The sequence below is a fragment of the Polypterus senegalus genome, chromosome 18, assembly GCF_016835505.1.
Source record: "Polypterus senegalus isolate Bchr_013 chromosome 18, ASM1683550v1, whole genome shotgun sequence".
In the NCBI taxonomy this organism is placed as follows: Eukaryota; Metazoa; Chordata; class Cladistia; order Polypteriformes; family Polypteridae; genus Polypterus; species Polypterus senegalus.
This window is the reverse complement of record NC_053171.1, coordinates 86,647,697-86,666,600: the sequence shown is the minus strand read 5'-3', so window position 1 is coordinate 86,666,600 and position 18,904 is coordinate 86,647,697. Positions and strand designations below refer to the sequence as shown.

General features: G+C 44.5%; 1 protein-coding gene across 1 annotated transcript in view; it reads left to right on the top strand.

The window, feature by feature from the left end:
- The first annotated feature begins 1,598 nt into the window (after positions 1 to 1,598).
- kcnk13a (potassium channel, subfamily K, member 13a) overlaps positions 1,599 to 18,904 on the top strand; it is a 60,543-nt gene continuing 43,237 nt past the window's right edge. Inside the window, exon 1 of the mRNA XM_039742028.1 lies at positions 1,599 to 1,935. Within this exon, the coding sequence (XP_039597962.1) occupies positions 1,599 to 1,935 (337 nt within the window). The remainder of the gene's footprint in view (positions 1,936 to 18,904) is intronic.

Sequence of the window (18,904 nt, the reverse complement as noted above, 5' to 3'; positions counted from 1 at the left end):
GAGTAGTTATTTGATATGGCGCCTTAGGTGAGTAGTGCTATCACAAAGCATTATAAAGTCCAAGTGTCTCAAAGTATTGAATTAGGAAAACCTGATTGTTAACCTACACTTGCACTGTACCCCATGAATTAGAAAATGAATTAATGAGTGGAGGGCATGTAGGACAGTATATGTGTCCACCCTGTGGGCAAACCCCTGGCACCTCTCTCCTTCTCCCTTAGATGCCCACAATATTTTTATGTTTCATTTAAAAACTGATTATCTTCTTCTTTGTCTTTCGGCTGCTCCGGTTAGGGGTCGCCACAGCAGATCATCTTCTTCCAAATCGTTCTGTCTTCTCCATCTTGTTCTGTCACACCCATCACCTGCATGTCCTCTCTCAGCACATCCATAAACCTTCTCTTAGGCCTTCCTCTTTTCCTTTATCCTTAGCGTCCTTCTCCCAATATACCCAGCATCTCTCCTCTGCACATGTCCAAACCAGCACAATCTCGCCTCTCTGACTTTGTCTCCCACCCGTCCAACTTGAGCTGACCCTCTAATGTCCTCATTTCTAATCCTGTCCGTGCTCGTCACACCCTATCCTTTATGGAAGTGGTGTTCCCAAAATTTGAATTTCAATTTGACTACAATGTGTCATTTAGGAGACATTTCTAATTGAAGCCATCGAGCCCCTTTTGTTGTTTGCAGGTGTTGTTTATTCTTCATCGGTCTTGAAATGGTGGGACGAGGCGCCTGCCCCTCGAATACGCCCCGGCCCCCCTGTCTAGTGACGCTTGCCTGCCCAATCTGCCACACCACCATTTTGGCGGATAGGAAAAGTGAGCGGAAAACACACGTTGCGAACTCTGTGCCAAGTCCGGGATGCCCCTCTGCTGCGATTCGCCGCGTATTTGCAATGTGAAGTGGGATTTGTGGACACGCGCCTTGACAGCCGCAAATCAGAGCGATCACCTCGCGATGGGGTGCGCCTTCCTGAACGTGCGAAAGGCACCTGTCGCCGCAGCCACTGGAGGTGGAAAGGTAATAACGTCCAGACAGCGCAACAAGCAGCAAGGTGCAGAGACGCAGCAACTTTACGAATCTGCGACAGTTCGATGGGTCCATAAGTAAGCATCCAAAAATTCACCAGAGTGACCTGTGATCGCTACTTTGTTCAAGGCGGTAGGTTTCATATAAGATGACCTAGAAAAGAGAGAGAAAAGAGCACGTTTGAGCGAATCCCGCAAACATCTCATCGGCAAGATCAGCAAACAAGAGAAATGTCGTGGACGCGGTTCCGAATTGATAAGCAGCTGGTGCAGAATATATTTGGACGACTTGACTTTTTCATTTCGGCGCCGTTACACGAACAACATAACTTTCTCTTATTTTTCTAAGTTGATGCTAAATGAAATCAAAGCTCGCATTTATACATCTAGCAGTGTCACTTAAGGAAAAGAAAGCTGCAGCCACGCGAGTCTGACAGAAGACAAAGAGAGAGAGAGAGAGAAAGCGAAAAAGAGAGACATGCGACTCCTGCCTGTCCCCGGTGAGCCTCGAGGGAGGCGCCACGCCGCCAGCCACCCGAGTCCGTGACTTTTCTAGGCAGCGGCAGAATGGCTTGCAGGGGCGGCTGCTGCTGCACTTTGGGTTCTCTCAATGAAGATAATGCAAGGTTCCTGCTTCTGGCCGTCTTGATCGTCATTTACCTGCTGTGTGGGGCCGCCGTCTTTTCTGCCTTAGAGCATCCCAAAGAAAAGCAGATCAAAGAAAAGTGGGTGCAGAGGTTTGAGAATTTTGCACAGAAGTACAACCTCAACAAGATCGAACTGGAGAATTTTCTCCGGGACTATGAAGAAGCCAGTGTGGCGGGCATCAGGGTGGACAGCATCCGACCGCGTTGGGACTTTACAGGCGCCTTCTATTTTGTGGGGACCGTGGTCTCCACTATCGGTAAGCGATTCGATTTTAATCGGAATAGCCGCGGCACCCACCCCCGACATACTTTCACTAAGCCTTTCTATGTAATACTTGTTTTTCAGTTTTTATTTAATTACATTAAAGAACAGAAGTTGTACCCCAAATCGGCACGTTTAAAAAAACAGCATAGATGTGAAGCTTCGGCGTTCAGATTGTTGTATCGTTCTGAAATCCTCAAGGGCTGCACACTTACGAGCTGTTCTGGCATCTTGAAAATAGGAAAGTGGGAAAGACAAAGTTGCGATGAGCATCCGTATACTGTGAAATGACGCGGTTGGTTAAACGCCTCGGTGCACGCTGTGCGTGACGCTATATAAAGGAAACGTAAGTAGAGCTGACGGCAGCCGATCTAAAAAGCGGATCGTTAACTTTCAGGTAACGGTGCCAAAGTCAATTCACAGTTGTGTGTGCCTGTTGGGCTGTTTCCATCCATCCATCCATTATCCAACCCGCTATATCCTAACTACAGGGTCACGGGGGTCTGCCGGAGCCAATCCCAGCCAACACAGGGCGTAAGGTAGGAAACAAACCCCGGGCAGGGCGCCGGTGGGCTCTTTCATCCTGTTTAAATTTTAAAACAATCAACAAGTGTCAAATGTGCAAAATTAAAGCTACTGTATAATATTTGGCTGTCTTCACTCTTAAAAATAACGTCTCTTTAATAACACTTTACGGGGTTGTGTAGATTGCTTGACAGATCCATTCCATTCGTTTTTGTGCTTTGAAAAGATTTTCAATATGTGGACAATTCAGAAATCTTTAATGTATTATAAGGCTTCCTTGCAGGTCAGTAACAGATCAAGAAAACCTGCACTTAGGCTGTGTGATTGTAGGCAGCGAGAGTCGGTTTAAAATCGGGAACACGTCGGGACATCGCAGATGTGTTTATGGCGATGTATGCAGCCTGTTTTAGATCTGAGTAAGTAAAGATTCGTTATGGAACCTTCATGTGGACGATTCCTTTAGGAACCCCTTTGGCATTGCCCTAAAGAACCACTTTGCCACATTTATTTGTTAGAGAAAGACACGATATACAGTACAGCAAGGGTAGAAACACAGATATTTCAGACACTACAGTATATGTCAATCTGAACTGAGTGTGGATAAAATTGATTATATATATATATATATATATATATATATATATATATATATATATATATATATATATATATATATATATGTGTGTGTGTGTATGTATATGTATGTATATATATATATAAACTGCTCAAAAAAATTAAAGGAACACTTTGAAAACACATCAGATCTCAATGGGAAAAAGAAATCCTCCTGGATATCTATACTGATATAGACTGGGTAATGTGTTAGGAACGAAAGGATGCCACATCGTTTGATGGAAATGAAAATGATCAACCTACAGAGCCCTGAATTCAAAGACGCCCCAAAAATCAGAGTGAAAAAATGATGTGGCAGGCTAGTCCATTTTGCCAAAATTTAATTGCAGCAACTCCAAATTGTACGCAGCACTTTGTATGGCCCCTGTGTTCTTGTATACATGCCTGACAACATCGGTGCATGCTTCTAATGAGATGACAGATGGTGTTGTGGGGGATCTCCTCCCAGATCTGGACCAGGGCATCACTGAGCTCCTGGACAGTCTGAGGTGCAACCTGGTGGCATTGGATGGACCAAAACATAATGTCCCAGAGGTGTTCTATTGGATTTAGGTCAGGAAAGTGTGGTGGCCAGTCAATGGTATCAATTCCTTCATCCTCCAGGAACTGCCTGCATACTCTCACCACATGAGGCCAGGAATTGTCGTGCACCAGGAGCCACTGTACCAGCATAGGGTCTGACAATGGGTCCAAGGATTTCATCCTGATACCTAATGGCAGCCAAGGTGCCTTTGTCAAGCCTGTAGCGGTCTGTGTGACCCTCCATGGATATGCCTCCCCAGACAATCATTAACCCACCACCAAACTGCTCATGCTGAATGATGTTACAGGCAGCATAATGTTCTCCATGGCTTCTCCAGACCATTTCACTTCTGTCACATGCTCAGGGTGAACCTGCTCTCATCTGTAAAAAGCACAGGGCACCAGTGGTGCATCTGCCAATTCTGGTATTCTATGGCGAATGCCAATCGAGCTGCATGCTGCTGGGCAGTGAGCTCAGGGCCCATTAGAGGACATGGGGCCCTTGGGTCACCCTGATGAAGTCTGTTTCTGATTGTTTGGTCAGAGACATTCACACCAGTGGCCTGCTGGAGGGCTCTGGCAGTGCTCATCCTGTTCCTCCTTGCCCAAAGGAGCAGATACTGGTCCTGCTGATGGGTTATGGACCTTCTATGGCCCTCTCCAGCTCTCCTAGAGTAACTGCTTGTCTCCTAGAATCTCCTCCATGCCCTTGAGACTGTGCAGGGAGACACAGCAAACCTTCTGGCAATGACACGTATTGATGTGCCATCCTGGAGAAGTTGGACTACCTGTGCAACCTCTGTAGGGTCCAGGTATCGCCTCATGCTACCAGTAGTGACACTGACTGTAGCCAAATGCAAAACTAGTGAAGAAACAGTCAGAAAAGATGAGGAGGGAAAAATGTCAGTGGCCTCCACCTGTTAAACCATTCCTGTTTTGGGGGTCATCTCATTGTTGCCCCTCTAGTGCATCTGTTGTTAATTTCATTAACACCACAGCAGCTGAAACTGATTAACAACCCCCTCTGCTACTTAACTGACCAGATTAATATCCCAGAAGTTTCATTGACTTTACGCTATACTCTGATTAAAAAGTGTTCCTTTAATTCTTTTGAGCAGTATATATATATATATAATATATACTGTAGATATAGATGGGGCGGCACGGTGGCGTAGTGGGTAGCGCTGCTGCCTCGCAGTAAGCAGACGTCAGTTCACTTCCTGGGTCCTCCCTGCGCGGAGTTTGCTTGTTCTCCCCGTGTCTGCGTTGCGTTTCCTCCCACAGTCCAAAGATATGCAAGTTAGGTGCATCAGCGATCCTAAATTGCCATGTGTGTGTGCCCTGTGGTGGGTTGGGCGCCCTGCCCGGGGTTTGTTTCCTGCCTTGTGCCCTGTGCTGGCTGGGATTGGCTCCAGCAGACCCCCGTGACCCTCTAGTTAGGATATAGCGGGTTGGATAATGGATGGCTGGATAGATGTACATATACGTAGGTATAATTGGGGTGCCAATGGGGTAACACCTTTTAATTCTCTACTTACACAAATCAAATTCAGTACTGACAGGCACAAAATAGAAACCAAATAAGCAGCCTTTTTGGCTTGGAGAGAAGCTGTTAGCTCTTGAGAGCGGGCCTGTCCTTCCACCAAGTCGGTATCCAAATGAGATGCCAACATTAGTTGGCGTCAGATCGTTATAACCCTAAGGCTGGAAGGGTCAGAAGTTGTTTTCCTTCAAGGGGCATCTTCTTGCTGTTGCAGAGGAGGAGAAAGAAGACAAGGCTGTTGGTGATTGTGCCCCCTCTTGCCCCAGTAGGGTATTGCATACCTGTGATGAGCCACGAGAGTGTTCTCTGATGTACCTTTGTGACAAAATTAAAATAAAATACGGTGCATATGTACACACATTTTTTTCTTTTTGGTTAGGAGTTAAGCATGTGTTTCAGAGCAGGTCATCCAACTGAAGCTAAGCGTGTTCGGACCCTGCCAGTACTTGGAGGGGAGACCATCTAGGACAGGGATGGGCAGCATCAGTCCTGGAGGGTCACAGTGGCTGCGGGTTTCTGTTCCAACCCAGATTCTTAATGAGAAGTCAACTATTCCTGATGAAGCACTCATTGCTCAAGTGGTGGTCTTGCTTGTTAAGGTCTGCTTATTTCAGTCTTAAACAGCTGCATCTGCTGTTTTTAATGTCTCCTTATTAACAATAAGATGCACATGACAAAGGAGCCAGCAGTTCTCTGTCTAACTTGTTTCCATTTACACCTGTGTGGATTCATCAGGCGGCGGTACGGTGGCGCAGTGTGTAGCGCTGCTGCTGCCTCGCAGTTAGGAGACCTGTGGGTTCGCTTCCCGGGTCCTCCCTCCCTGCGTGGAGTTTGCATGTCCTCCCCGTGTCTGTGTGGGTTTCCTCCTACAGTCCAAAGACATGCAGGTGAGGTTCATTGGTGATCTGAAATTGTCCCTGGTGTGTGTGTGCCCAGCGGTGGGCTGGCGCCCTGCCCGGGGGTTTGTTTCCTGCCTTGCACCCTCTGTTGGCTGGGGTTGGCTCTGGCAGACCCCCGTGACCCTGTAGTTAGGATATGGCGGGTTGGATAATGGATGGATGGATTCATCATGCACTATTTGGTTTAATAAAACACTCAAGAGAAGGATGTGACTGACTGAAAATGATCCATTTTAGACTTGGAAAGGAAACAAATCTACAATATAAGAACCTAACACAGCAGACTAACAAGCCATACTAGTAAATACGGCCTGACATTGGCGAGGATTGGTTTCTAATTAAGCAGTTGGTTTGGAATGAAAACTTGCAGCCAATGTGGCCCACCAGGAATGATGTTGCCCACCCAAAAGCTTGGGGTTGCTGATGGAAGAGTTGTTGGTGACACCAGTAGGGGGCGCTTACCCTGTGGTGTGTGTGTGTGAATCCCAATGCTCCTGGACACTGTGCTGTAAATGTGGTGCCGTCCTTTGGATGAAACATAAAATTAAGGCCCTGAATTTCTGTGGTCATAAAAGATACCTGGGGGTCCATCACGAAGAGCAGGGTGTATCCTGATGTCCAGCCTAATTGCCCTCCATGGCCTGGTCATTCTGGCCCCCTAATCACCCCCCCGTCTCTAACTGGCTATGTTCTCTCTCACCACCTACCTAACAGTTAATGTGTGGCGAGTATACTGGCTCAATAATGGTAACTGTACTGTGCAATTTCTAGTGCCACATTTTATGAAATCCCTCGCAAAAAGTCTAAAAGTGGCAGGCAGCAGTTAAACTGGGCACCTCTAGCTCTGGAGAGGAATTACAGAATCCACAAGCTCTTCAAAAGCAATGACGCAGGTCCTCACAAGACACAGAATTTAAAGCTAATAACATTTTACATGCAGGCAAACTTAGGTGTCCACTATATTTAATTCCTTGACTTCTCGTCACAGCAGGTCTCGCACTAACTGTATGCATTTTTCCCCACTGCCATTTGTCACCACTTTTTATTTTCCCCGAGACTGAAAGAGATTTTAATCTTTGCTTTCCATTCCCTTGTATAAATAAAAAAAAAAATGAATTTTTGGGGAAAAGGGATGTGTCCAGAGTGCAGTCGGGAAGTTAAAATGCAAGAGAAGGCCGAAGACAATCAAGACCCCAAAGCAAAACCAAAAATCTATCCAGACTTAAATATCTTAAACAACGACGACTGAGGCAGAAGAACCTCAACTAACTGGGAATTTTCCCCTGGCTAGTCTACCATGAAGTTTATTTCCAACACTAGCGATGCTGTCCGCTGCCATATTTTATAAGACTGACACTGTCACATGGCCTCTGTGTCACTTGACTGGTGGCAACAAAGAACATTGCCATGGCCATGCGACATGATCACAAAATGGTAGCAAACACCCAAAAATCCTAAAATATAAAATTGCATCATTGCCATAAAGTTAAATAAAGTTTTAATTAGGGTTAATTGGGTCAAGAGTTTTATACTAGATGCAATAGAGTGTTACATTTATTGCATTTAGGGACATGATCTCATCTTTAACTTCAGTGAGATATAAAAGCAATTAATAAATTGTGGCACGGTGGCACAGTGGGAAGCGCTGCTGACTCGCAGTTAGGAGGCCCGCGTTCGCTTCCCGGGTCCTCCCTGTGTGGAGTTTGCATGTCCTCCCACAGTCCAAAGACATGCAGGTTAGGTGCATTGGCAATCCTAAATTGTCCCGTGGGCTGGCATCCTGCCCGGGATTGATTCCTCCCTTGCACCCTGTGCTGGCTGGGATTGGCTCCAGCAGACCCCTGTGTTAGGATATAGCAGGATGGAATCACTATTGTTAATATTTTAAAACAAACCAAATTACAGTATTGTCTTATTGTGATTCAAGTAACAAGATCATTTTGTATCATCAGATCCCTAGCAATTTCCACCCCTACGTTTTTCTCTTTTTTTCCCTCATATATCTTTTTGTTGCTTTGAAGAGTTTTATTTCATCTGGGATCTTCTTTGTGTGCCAGTTTTCTACAGGCAGTACATGACAGGTGTAGTTTAATGGTGTACATTATTGTCTACTAAATAACAAGCATCTGCTTAATTCAAATAATGGACGTTACCTTTTACTCTTCCAGTTGTGGTGAAGTAAATTAAAGTTTGTCATCCAGGATACGACTCGATGTAAACTGAAGGAGAAGGAAATAGCAGGTCTTCAGTCCATTCATCAACGGCGGATGGACCGGAAATCTGTAGGCCTGGAAAAGCTACAGGACTGAGGGAAATCTTTGAGATGGATAAGCATTTTTTGAAAGTAGAACTAAAAATTAGGGGTGGCGCAGTGGGTAGCGCTGCTGCCTTGCAGTTAGGAGACCAGGGTTCACTTCCCGGGTCCACCCTGCGTGGAGTTTGCATGTTCTTCTCGTGTCCGAAGACATGCAGGATAGGTGATCCTAAATTGTGCTTGGTGTGTGGATGTGTGCCCTGCGGTGGGCTGGCACCCTGCCCAGGGTTTATTTGCTGCCTTGCGCCCTGGGATTGGCTCGAGGATACAGCAGGTGGGAAAATTGACTGACTGACAGACTGACTGACTAAAAAATTGGACAATTATTAATAATAACTAATCATGTTTACCCGTCTAAGACAGGTTATTAAATAAATCTAAAAATATTTTATTTGATATGTGTAAAAATAATTATTAAATTGATAACTGATAACATTAACATGGATACTTGGTAAAAAATGTAATTTAATTCATTACAAAGTTTTAAAAAGTTTAAATTATAAAAATAATTGTTTTTGTTTTCTTTAGCAAACCATATTATCAAATACACTCTGTATTACTACTTCTATATCAGACTAATCAATGTATACCACTGTAATGTAAGTGACACTAAAATCTATTGTTACCATATCCTCATTGTTCTGCTTCTAACCTTGGAGAACCTCTCTGTATTTCTTGTATCACTGTTACGTTCTTCACCAGCTATCATCCTCTTCTCTTCTCTTCCCTTCTCTTCTCTTCTCTTCTCTTCTCATGACTCTTGATAAAAACCACATATGGCTTGGTCATTCACAGCCAAACATTGATTGAAAGAGATAAACGCCCACCTTTTCCAATGTCTCCATATCCTCATGTACCTCAACCTCTCTTGCCCTACATGTGCCCTCAGCATTCCTCTTATGCCTCTCAACTTGGTATCTTTGCATGTCTCAACGTCTTGCCCTACGTGTGCCCTCAGAATTTCTCATACGTCTCTCCTCTGTATCCTCTCATGTCTCGACCTCTCTTGCCCTACATGTGCCCTCAGCATTCCTCTTATGCTTCTCTACTTGGTATCTTTACGTGTCTCGACCTCTCTTGCCCTACATGTGCCCTCAGCATTCCTCTTATGCTTCTCTACTTGGTATCTTTACGTGTCTCGACCTCTCTTGCCCTACGTGTGCCCTCAGCATTCCTCTTATGCCTCTCAACTTGGTATCTTTACGTGTCTCGACCTCTCTTGCCCTACGTGTTGCCCTCAGCATTCCTCTTATGCTTCTCTACTTGGTATCTTTGCATGTCTCAACCTCTCTTGCCCTACGTGTGCCCTCAGCATTCCTCTTATGCTTCTCTACTTGGTATCTTTACGTGTCTCGACCTCTCTTGCCCTACGTGTGCCCTCAGTGTTTTTCCTATGCCTGTCATCTGCATATCCTCTCATGTCTGAACCTCTCTTGTCCTGTGTGTACCCTGAGAGTTCCTCCTATGTCTCTTCCTTACCCAGAGTGCTTTCTCTCTCAGTTGTGTTCTGGTAAAGCCTGCTTCTCAGATTCCATCATGTCAAGGTGCCATGCTTGCCTCACAGCCTCTTTTGGTAGACCATCGCTCGCTCTAAAGACACCGTTTGCATTCTTGCAATTTCTGCCCACCTTTGAATGTGACTCGGGCTGTGCCCTGTTAGAATTTAACGACCCAGCTTAACATCGCTTACTAAGTTATTCCCTTCATTGTCATTGAAATTCTCCATTTTATTTTTTTTTTTTGTAAAAAATTAATAAATAACATAAAATGATCAGGAAATTCACACCCCTAAAGTTTTGTGTCATCATCTCTACCACTGACGCACCAAAGTCAAACTGACTAATCAGTGCTTGGAGGGTCTGAAGACACACACACACACACACACACACACACACCCAGACACAGAGTTTAGCATTTTATTATACATATAGTATCCGAGAGGATCTCCTTTTAGTTATTAATCTCTAATTATCTTCCTAGCATAGCATAGCCTACACTGAAAAAAGTATAACATCGATGTTGTTCATTCAACGTAAATTTTCTCTGTCAAGCAACTTAAGATTAGTCATTTAGTGTTGTAGCTTGAAATATTTGGTTTCAGATCTCAATCAAAGTAAAAAGATTTGTTTGTACCAAAGTAAGTTATGGTGGAGGGAATAAACATAAAAATCCTATTTTAGTTAACCTAATATTTTAGGTTGCTCGTGTGCTGTGTTTGTATTTTCTTCTGGTTGAACTTTCCAGCGTGATGGCTTTCCAACTGCCAAAAAAGAAGAACAACTTAAAAAATAGATTTACTTCAGTATAAAACAAGTGAATTGCACCCAATCACTCTAAATGTTTGCCTCAGCTTAAAAATTGTGGGATCAATAAGCTAAAAAGAATTCTATTGGTTCAGGTTGAAAATATTAAGTGTGAATTATTACCAGACCTTTTCCAGTGTATAAGAGACATCCAAAAGCAGATGAATCTTCTTCCTCTGTTCCACCTTCATTTTAAATTAGTTCAGCCAGTCTCACTGCCTCTGTCCTGCTCTGCTTCATAAATTTGCTTACCACCTCTGCAAGTTGGTGTGGAGTTGAAGCCTAAGTCTCAGATGTTCTAACGCTGACTGTGGGGTGTCCTGTAATAGGCCGCCGCCATGCCCAGAGATCTTTCCAGCCTTGATTTTGCCTATGAATTAGAGTAAGCGGCTTCACACAATGGATGCACTGTATAGGTTCTGCACATTCTCGTGACCAATAGCTGTTTGAGATTAGTGTGGTACAGTTTGGGTGCACCTCAAAGTTTTGGGTGTTCCTCTTTCTTCTGGAATTTAAGTTTCCTTTGCTTTATGTTTTTTGTGTCACATTCTTGATGTTGTCATTCCGATTATTGTTCTGTTTATTTGGATGCTTACCACTGATTTTGCATGTAAGGGTTGCAGTTTCTCCCCATGTGAATTCTAATGCCAGGCATGCACTGAGCGATTGTGGCACGATTTGCAGTCGTTCATCAGCCATCGTTTCACATGCAGTATGAGAAGGTTTGCAATGCCCAATTTCATTTTACAATTGGACTGTCGTACAATCAGAAGAGTTTCTGTCATGTTGGAAATTTTAGTCGGCTGTCTTGTAGTGTGAGTAGTCACAAGCCGATTTTCTAATGCCGCCATCTACTTTCCTGCAATTCCTTGTTCAGCGACTGCAGTGAGTGTATATGTTGTACATTGGGTATTGTCGTTGTCAGGCTCATTTTCACAATTTTGATTTCAAACATCGAAATATCATAAAGCAACACCCATACATCTAAATGACCAATGACGAAAGCATCTTAGGAAACATGAGCTGGAAGAACCCAAAATAAACACGCACAACAGTAAATTACTTAGACTCCATATGTCTAATTCTCTCTGTAAAATGGACAGACCACCTTGTCCAGTTACACCTTTTTCTTTTCATTCTCCTTTCAGAGCACATTAGACAAGAGTCAGAAAGGCAGCTCCTTTCTTTGTTGACATTAGGAGAAGCCTGTGGCCATCATGTGTTTTTGAGTGGGTGAAACTGTCTGTTGGGTCCATGTACACACGCAGGGTGGTCCAGATCTAATTATTCAGATCCAGATCATCTGGATGACTTTGATTTATGCGGGGGCGATTCCAGTTCGGCGCCAAGACGATTCTTCATGTCGTCAGTTCGCACACTTCTCGATGGTCCGGGATTTTTCGGGTGATTTTCTATGTAATAAACTTAATAAGTTATAGCGTAATGAAAATTGCATAATTAGATCTGGACCACCCGATATAAATTGAGTACCCAATAAGTGGTTGCTTAGTGGTTTTACAGGGTACGTCCGGTATCTCTTATATATATTTCTCTTGTGGTTTGTCCTGCTTCCTCTTCAAAACGGGTCCCGCCCACACGCAGCCCACACGACATTTCTCGATTCCTATTCGTCCTCTTCCAAACCCTTCCCCACACTGTCTGTGGCCTCCCATACACCTTTTGCCTTTTTGTTATAAAATGAACGACAGTATCTTCTCTGTCGATGGGTTTTTGTACAATGTCATCTGTATTCCGGGATCCGGCAACTGTCTGTTCCTATCAGTGGGTTATTTCTTGACACAAACGGTTGACAATTGCAATGCACTCTCACTACGACATAGGGTAGTAGATTTCGTTGCATCACATTGGGACAGATTTGGAGACGTTCTTTCCAACATAAGTCGAGTTATCACAAGTCACTATCAATACATGGCAACATCTGGAGTTTATGGTGGTGAAGCTGAAATTCAAGCTATTTCTGAGATTCTCCATGCTACCATTGTCATTTACTTCAAGCACGACCCCAACATCCCGCCTTGCATTACATTTGCAAAGATTTGCGTTAATCTACAACAAGCAGTCTTCAGCCACGGTCAGTTGTACGTGACTTTTTCTAGGGTTAGATCTTTCGACTCATTATCTGTCGTCTCCAGCAAAACACCTATTCACAACTGCGTCTTTTAAGAAGTATTTCTTTCTTCTTGATTTCTGAATTCCTTTCTCACCGTTTTCCGTTCCTATTCTTACACCGCCGTATGCTACGGCAGGTGTCGGCAAGTAAAATGAATAAAGGAAATACTCTTGACAGTTCCTAAAAGAAAAGAACTAATTTCAGTTTTCCATCTCCCAAATTGTAATTTTATTCGATGCACGACTGTTGGTTTCATATCCGCTTGTTTCACGTTTCTAATTTCTGGCTAGACATTACAAACTGCTCCCTCTCCGTTCTTTAAGCAGTGAATGCCGTTTCAATTTTTTAATGTAACAATTGCTGGCCTTGCAAACAATCCATGTTTGTCGTTAGGCATTTTTGAAGTTAGTAGTGGAGGAATGGAGTGCTGCTGCCATCTGCTCCAGACCCTTGTCAGGTGCGTTTGCACGTAATGCACTAAGCACCTGTTGCGAAAGCCCATGTCTGCCTGTCTGTCTGTAAGAAATAACTCAGGCCCCGTGGACCACTTTTGTTAAGATATGGCACGTTTTCTTGTTAATGAAATTTTGTTGCGGTATCTTGAAGACATCGCACCGTATGAAGTTTTAAAATGTCACCATTGAAGAGCATTGGGGAATTTGTGAACTCGTCAGTCTTGAAATGTACAGCCGTTTCTGCGTGACTTCAGCCAGGAATGAGTTAACCGTTTGGGTCTTATCTTGAGTGCGTTTCCTTGAACTTTTATGTTTTGTGTGTTTTCCTCTTCTACTCGTCTGACAGCCCCCCGGGTGCCCAAAGCACGCGAGTCACATGCCGGACAGAGCGCGCATGCGCACACAGCTCACACGGCAGTGCCTTCTGCTACTTTAGGTAAGCTAAGAGTACAACAAAGCCACGGAAATTCATGGAAAACCCCTCAGTCCCTCAGACATGTGTGACGATGTGGGTTCTGGTGATGTTTGGAAGCACTTGAACCCAACACCGTCGATAATGTTGCCGAGTGAGCTAGTCAGTGTAGGCAATAAACAATCGAGCAAGGGGATGGTAAAGTGCAAAAGTGCATTGTGCTTTTATTTAAAACAGTCAACAACAGTTCATCAAAACAGTGTTCAATAAATAGTGCAGTGATTCCAAGTTCCTCCATAAATAAAAAATCCAATAAAAGAAACGTGGAGGTTAAAACAATAAATAGAAAAAAGACACAATCCTTTAAAAACGAGGTTAAAATGTTCCTTTAGGAAGCAGTCTTAAAAACAACCAACAAGCTCGGTGCTTCTTTTAACATGCGACTCCCCTGCATCTCCCTGTCCAGGCTTCGCAACAGAGGAGCCACTCTCTCTATGCAGCTGCCCTCCTACAACACACACTCGAGACTGGAGACCTCCCGATCCCTGGCTCCGGTATGGCACTCATCCCAGCCTCGGAGACTTGATTACCCCAATGGCCAGGACGCACACATTGGGGACTCCAACCACCAAGCCTCCCGACTTCCGCTGCCTTTCCGCGGCCTCTCTGTGGCCAGTCGCCTTCCCTTGGTCACTCCCGCTACATAATCGCTCAGCGGGAGCGACATCCAACTCAAACGCCTGGGTGTAGGCCCAACACCCCAGGCCCTCGCAGCTGCCGTTTCGCTCGCTCGCTCTCTCTCTCTCTCTCTCTCCCTTTTCACCGACCTGCTTCCTCTCCTGCTCCCGATAACCTCCGTCATCTCTACTTTCGTTCCTTTTTCTCCCCTTTCTAAAACCGACTTGCGCTTCTTTTTAAAATGATGAGGGGCCATCACAGCTGTAGCATTAGCCACGGGAGCAATCACGGATGTGGGCAGTTCCTCACCTGTGCACTACGTGAGAAACGCCCACATCGCCGACTGCCTCGCGGCTCGCTACAACAACGCCCCCCTCACGAAGCCGTCTTGGTGATTATTTATTTAAATATGGCCTTTACTTAACGAGCTGTGGACCCTTAACACCACAACATGACACTTAAAATCAAGGCCAAGCAGTTGAATCTTGGTGTCATCAGACCTGATAATCTTGTTTCTTACAGTCTAAGAGTCCTTTAGGTGCCGAACTCCAAGCAGACTATCACATATCATCTGACCAGTCTGCCAAAATCCCAGATTAGTGGAGAGTTCCAGGTGGTTGTCCTTCTGGAGGGTATCTCTCATCTTGCTACTGGCTCTCAGGGGCTCGTCCAGAGTGTCCATCAGGTTCTTGGTCAGTTCTCGTACATTGGCCCTTTCCTCCAGATTGTTCAGTTTGCTGGTCAGACAGCTCTAGGAGGAGTTGTAGCTGATCCAAACATCTTTCATGTATGAATTATGGAGGCCATGGCACTCCTGGAAGTCTTCAATACTGCAGACTATTTTGTAGCCCATTCCAGATCAGTGCCCTGACCAAATCCTGTCTCTAAACTCGGCCTTCAGTTCCTCGGTCTTCATGTCTTGACGTTTGCTCTGAAGCGCGTTGTCAGCTGTGGGACCTTCTGCAGACAGGTGTGTGACTTTCCTTTCAACTGACCACAAGGGGAAACATCTCAATGATGATCAACAGAATGTGTGTGTCATACTAAAGGGTGTGAATAGTCATGTCAAAGAGATTTTTCATTTTTTTATTTCGAATACAATTTGCAAGAAGTCCTAAAGTCCTGTTTGTGGTGCTTCTTCATCCTTGGGTATTGAGTGTTTTTTTTTTCTTAATAAATATAAACAGTTTTAGCATAAGATAGCAACATAACAAAATGCGTAAAGAGTGAGGGGGTCTGAATACCTTGTGAAGACGAAGCATATTTGAGTTTGTCACGTGTTACTTTCATGTTTGTTGAGGTTCATTGTTTGGATCATTTTTTTGCTAATAATGGTGGGGTCAGTGTGTCGTCCTCCTCTTGGCCGCGAGCTCCATCATTAGGCGTCCAGAATGGCCTTGGCGTTTCCTAATCATCTGGATTGGTTTAGTATTCTGGCTTTGGTTCGGTTTGCCTCTTGCCCTTGCCCGTTTTCTGTTTATTAAGTTTCTAACTGTTCCTTTTCAGAACTTCTTTCACCTCTTTGACTTGTTTAATTCTCAACAAATGGCAGCCCATAAGAAATGCTGCCATCAACCAAGATCAAGAATCTAATTTCCTTTAAGTCTCCCTCACAGTTACTTCATTTTGGTTGTTTTCCAACAATGGAGGGTCTCTAAAACAGGGTGAAGCTCGCACCCCCCATCCTCATTTCCACAGTGTAGCGTCTTCTTTGCTCGTACGCTTGCTCTTCCCTGATGGCCACTCATCCGAGTGTTAAGAGTGGCTCTCCACTCGTGACTCTGCTCAAACACATGGCCACCTAGAATCATATGGCGCTCGCTGTGACCCAAAGGCACGGAGGCTCTGGGAAGGGGACTCCAAATCAGCACAAGATGAGCCAGAGGGACCCTCATTTAATTCACAGCAATCCACCCATTATATGCAGGGTCACGGGGGGTCTGCTGGAGCCAATCCCAGCCAGCACAGGGTGCAAGGCAGGAAACAAACCCCGGGCAGGGTGCCAGCCCGCCGGAAGATCATGAATCATGATTTTAATTTACATTTACTTATTTGGCTGGCGCCTTTATCCAAGGTGACTTACAACATTTATGGTACAATTGGTTGCATTTCTTTTGGTTCTCCCATTGGAGCACAGGCAGGTCAAGTGAATGAGTCAGAAATGGGATTTGAACCCACAGCCTCAGGGTTTGAGTGGTTCTGTACCCTCCATGATTATCCGATGTCTCTACAATAAATGGCTAATTAGTCGGGTTGGTCAGTCAGCTCATTTCTGCACCCCATCTACCTGAAGAACCTCCATATAAGCTGCATAAGGGACCAGCTGCACATTTCCAGTCCCATTTTTATGTCTTGCTATTGCTCTCTTTCTCTGTATTATGCACATAACTCTGAACTTTATCCTCGCTTGCAAGTCCATTTGTAGCAAATCTCTCTCTGGTCTGCTTGGTGTGCTGCAGTCCTGCCAGGTGCATTATGTGCTGGGAGGACAGAGCAGAAGCACGAAAAAGAAAATGCCTTTGGAAAGTAAATGCTGAAGATGGAGATGGAGGTGGGTATGGTCCGGTGGGCTTGATCAAAACGATAAGAAAGAGTGAGTGATGACCACAGAGTAACCTGGTGTCCAGTTGCTATGGAATTTTGTGCACCAATCACATGGAGCCGTCTTCAGAATGTGCAGTATGCAGCAGACATCGTTGTGTTACCCTCCAGTCAGGTGGCCTCCATGAGCATTATGGAGTGGCCATCACCCACAAACCCTCGGGCACTTCATGCTACGATTTATGTTTTACTTTTAGCTTTGTGCTTTTTAGCACATCAACAGCAGGAGTGATCGCATCCTCAACTTTACTGTCATGTGTCCTCCGTCTGATGAGTTTCTTACGTGTCTTCCGCAGACTAGTAGCTGATACATTTTAGAGGGGAATCCCTGACGCATGTAGAAAGCAAGCAGGTCAGGCAGCTCAGGACCGTCCAGTGAGATGTGGGAGGCACCGAGGAGTGCATTTTAAACTCCTGTATCGCTGGTTCTGCACTCTATTCTCGTTTGTCATTGCCATGATGTTGGCTGCTCTTTGTTCATCATGTCATTTAGTTCACAAGGCTAAATTCACAATCCAGAATACCATAGTATTGATTTATTTCCAAAACTCAGTTAATCATTGAAAGCATCCATCTTAATAAAAGGATGAGTGTCTGTGTGTCCGTCCAGCTGCTGTGTCTCAGTCATTCCAACAGATGGCGCATCACAAACATTAACACTTGTTTTTACGAATCCCATACCAACTGGCATGTAACAGAGACATATGCATTGTATGGAGCTTTGCGAATTAACACCGAGGCCTACGTTGATTATGTAGATTTCAAGCCATCTTAGGAGGGTAGCACAGCTAGTACATACATAAAAAACGACATTCCCAAACCTCATTAAACATTTAATATAAAGACATGTTGATACTTTGGTATACGCACATTCAAACCTCAATTTGATTAACTCTTTTAGGGCTTTTTTTTTTGTTTCTTATCTCCCAGGGCTCCCAACATTTTTTAAAAAAGAACACAAAGCAATTGTTTAACATATCAAATCAACAAAAAATCTTTACTTTTGACAAATGTTACTGTCTTGCATGTTGTATGAGCCTGCATACTCTATGATTTCACTTACATATCACATACATTTTACACATAAAGTCTGATGTCGCTCAGAGCAGCCAATTTCAGTCATTGCCGCATTGCACTGCTTACAATACGTGTTTCTTTGGTGCCTACTTGTCAATTGTCTGTTGCTGCACTTACTCACATATATTGTTAGTGTGTACTGTAGAGAGACAAGTCACCCTTTTGCCATCGTGCCATTCCACTGCCACCAAGTTTTCTGCCCGCATGAAAACCGTATTGTCACCTCTTTTCATCTTCTGAAACTTTATGAACTTTATGCATGGCCTTATAGCCTAGCTCACCCCATGGGATTTGCTTCTGTTTATTACAGAAGTGAATAAAACTTTGCAGCAGCACATACCTATCACCATGCTGCATAACCTGTCCAAAGCCACCAGGGGACAAAGCACGTTTGGACCAATGCTCCCTGAAGTTATATCACCAGTTCTGTCCCATCTCTATTTGTAATACCACAGCACGCTTCATCTCGTCTTTTGTTGTGGGTTTACACTTTGAAAATGAGAATGTGATGCAAACGCAGCCCGTGATTCAAAAAAATTCTCTTCCTACCTTTTTGTCTCGTCTGACGGTAGCTGAAAAGCAGCATCAGGAGAGAGCAGCCTGAAGTACAGCAGCTGGTGATCTGTCGTGTCCAACAGCAAGCCATGCCGTCTTGTGTAGTCCAGTAGCCAGAACGTCTCTCAACGGATCAATGTCTGTGTATTTATCCCACGCGAACCGTGCCGTAGATGCACCGGCTGCGCGAAGCACTCAACTGGCAGCAGATCCGCTGGCGCGGCATTGGCTGTTGTTTGATCAGCTGATGCCGGGTTCTCACTCTCTTGCTCGATCTCCTGATCACTGTCAATAAAATCCGATTCTGAAAAATCGG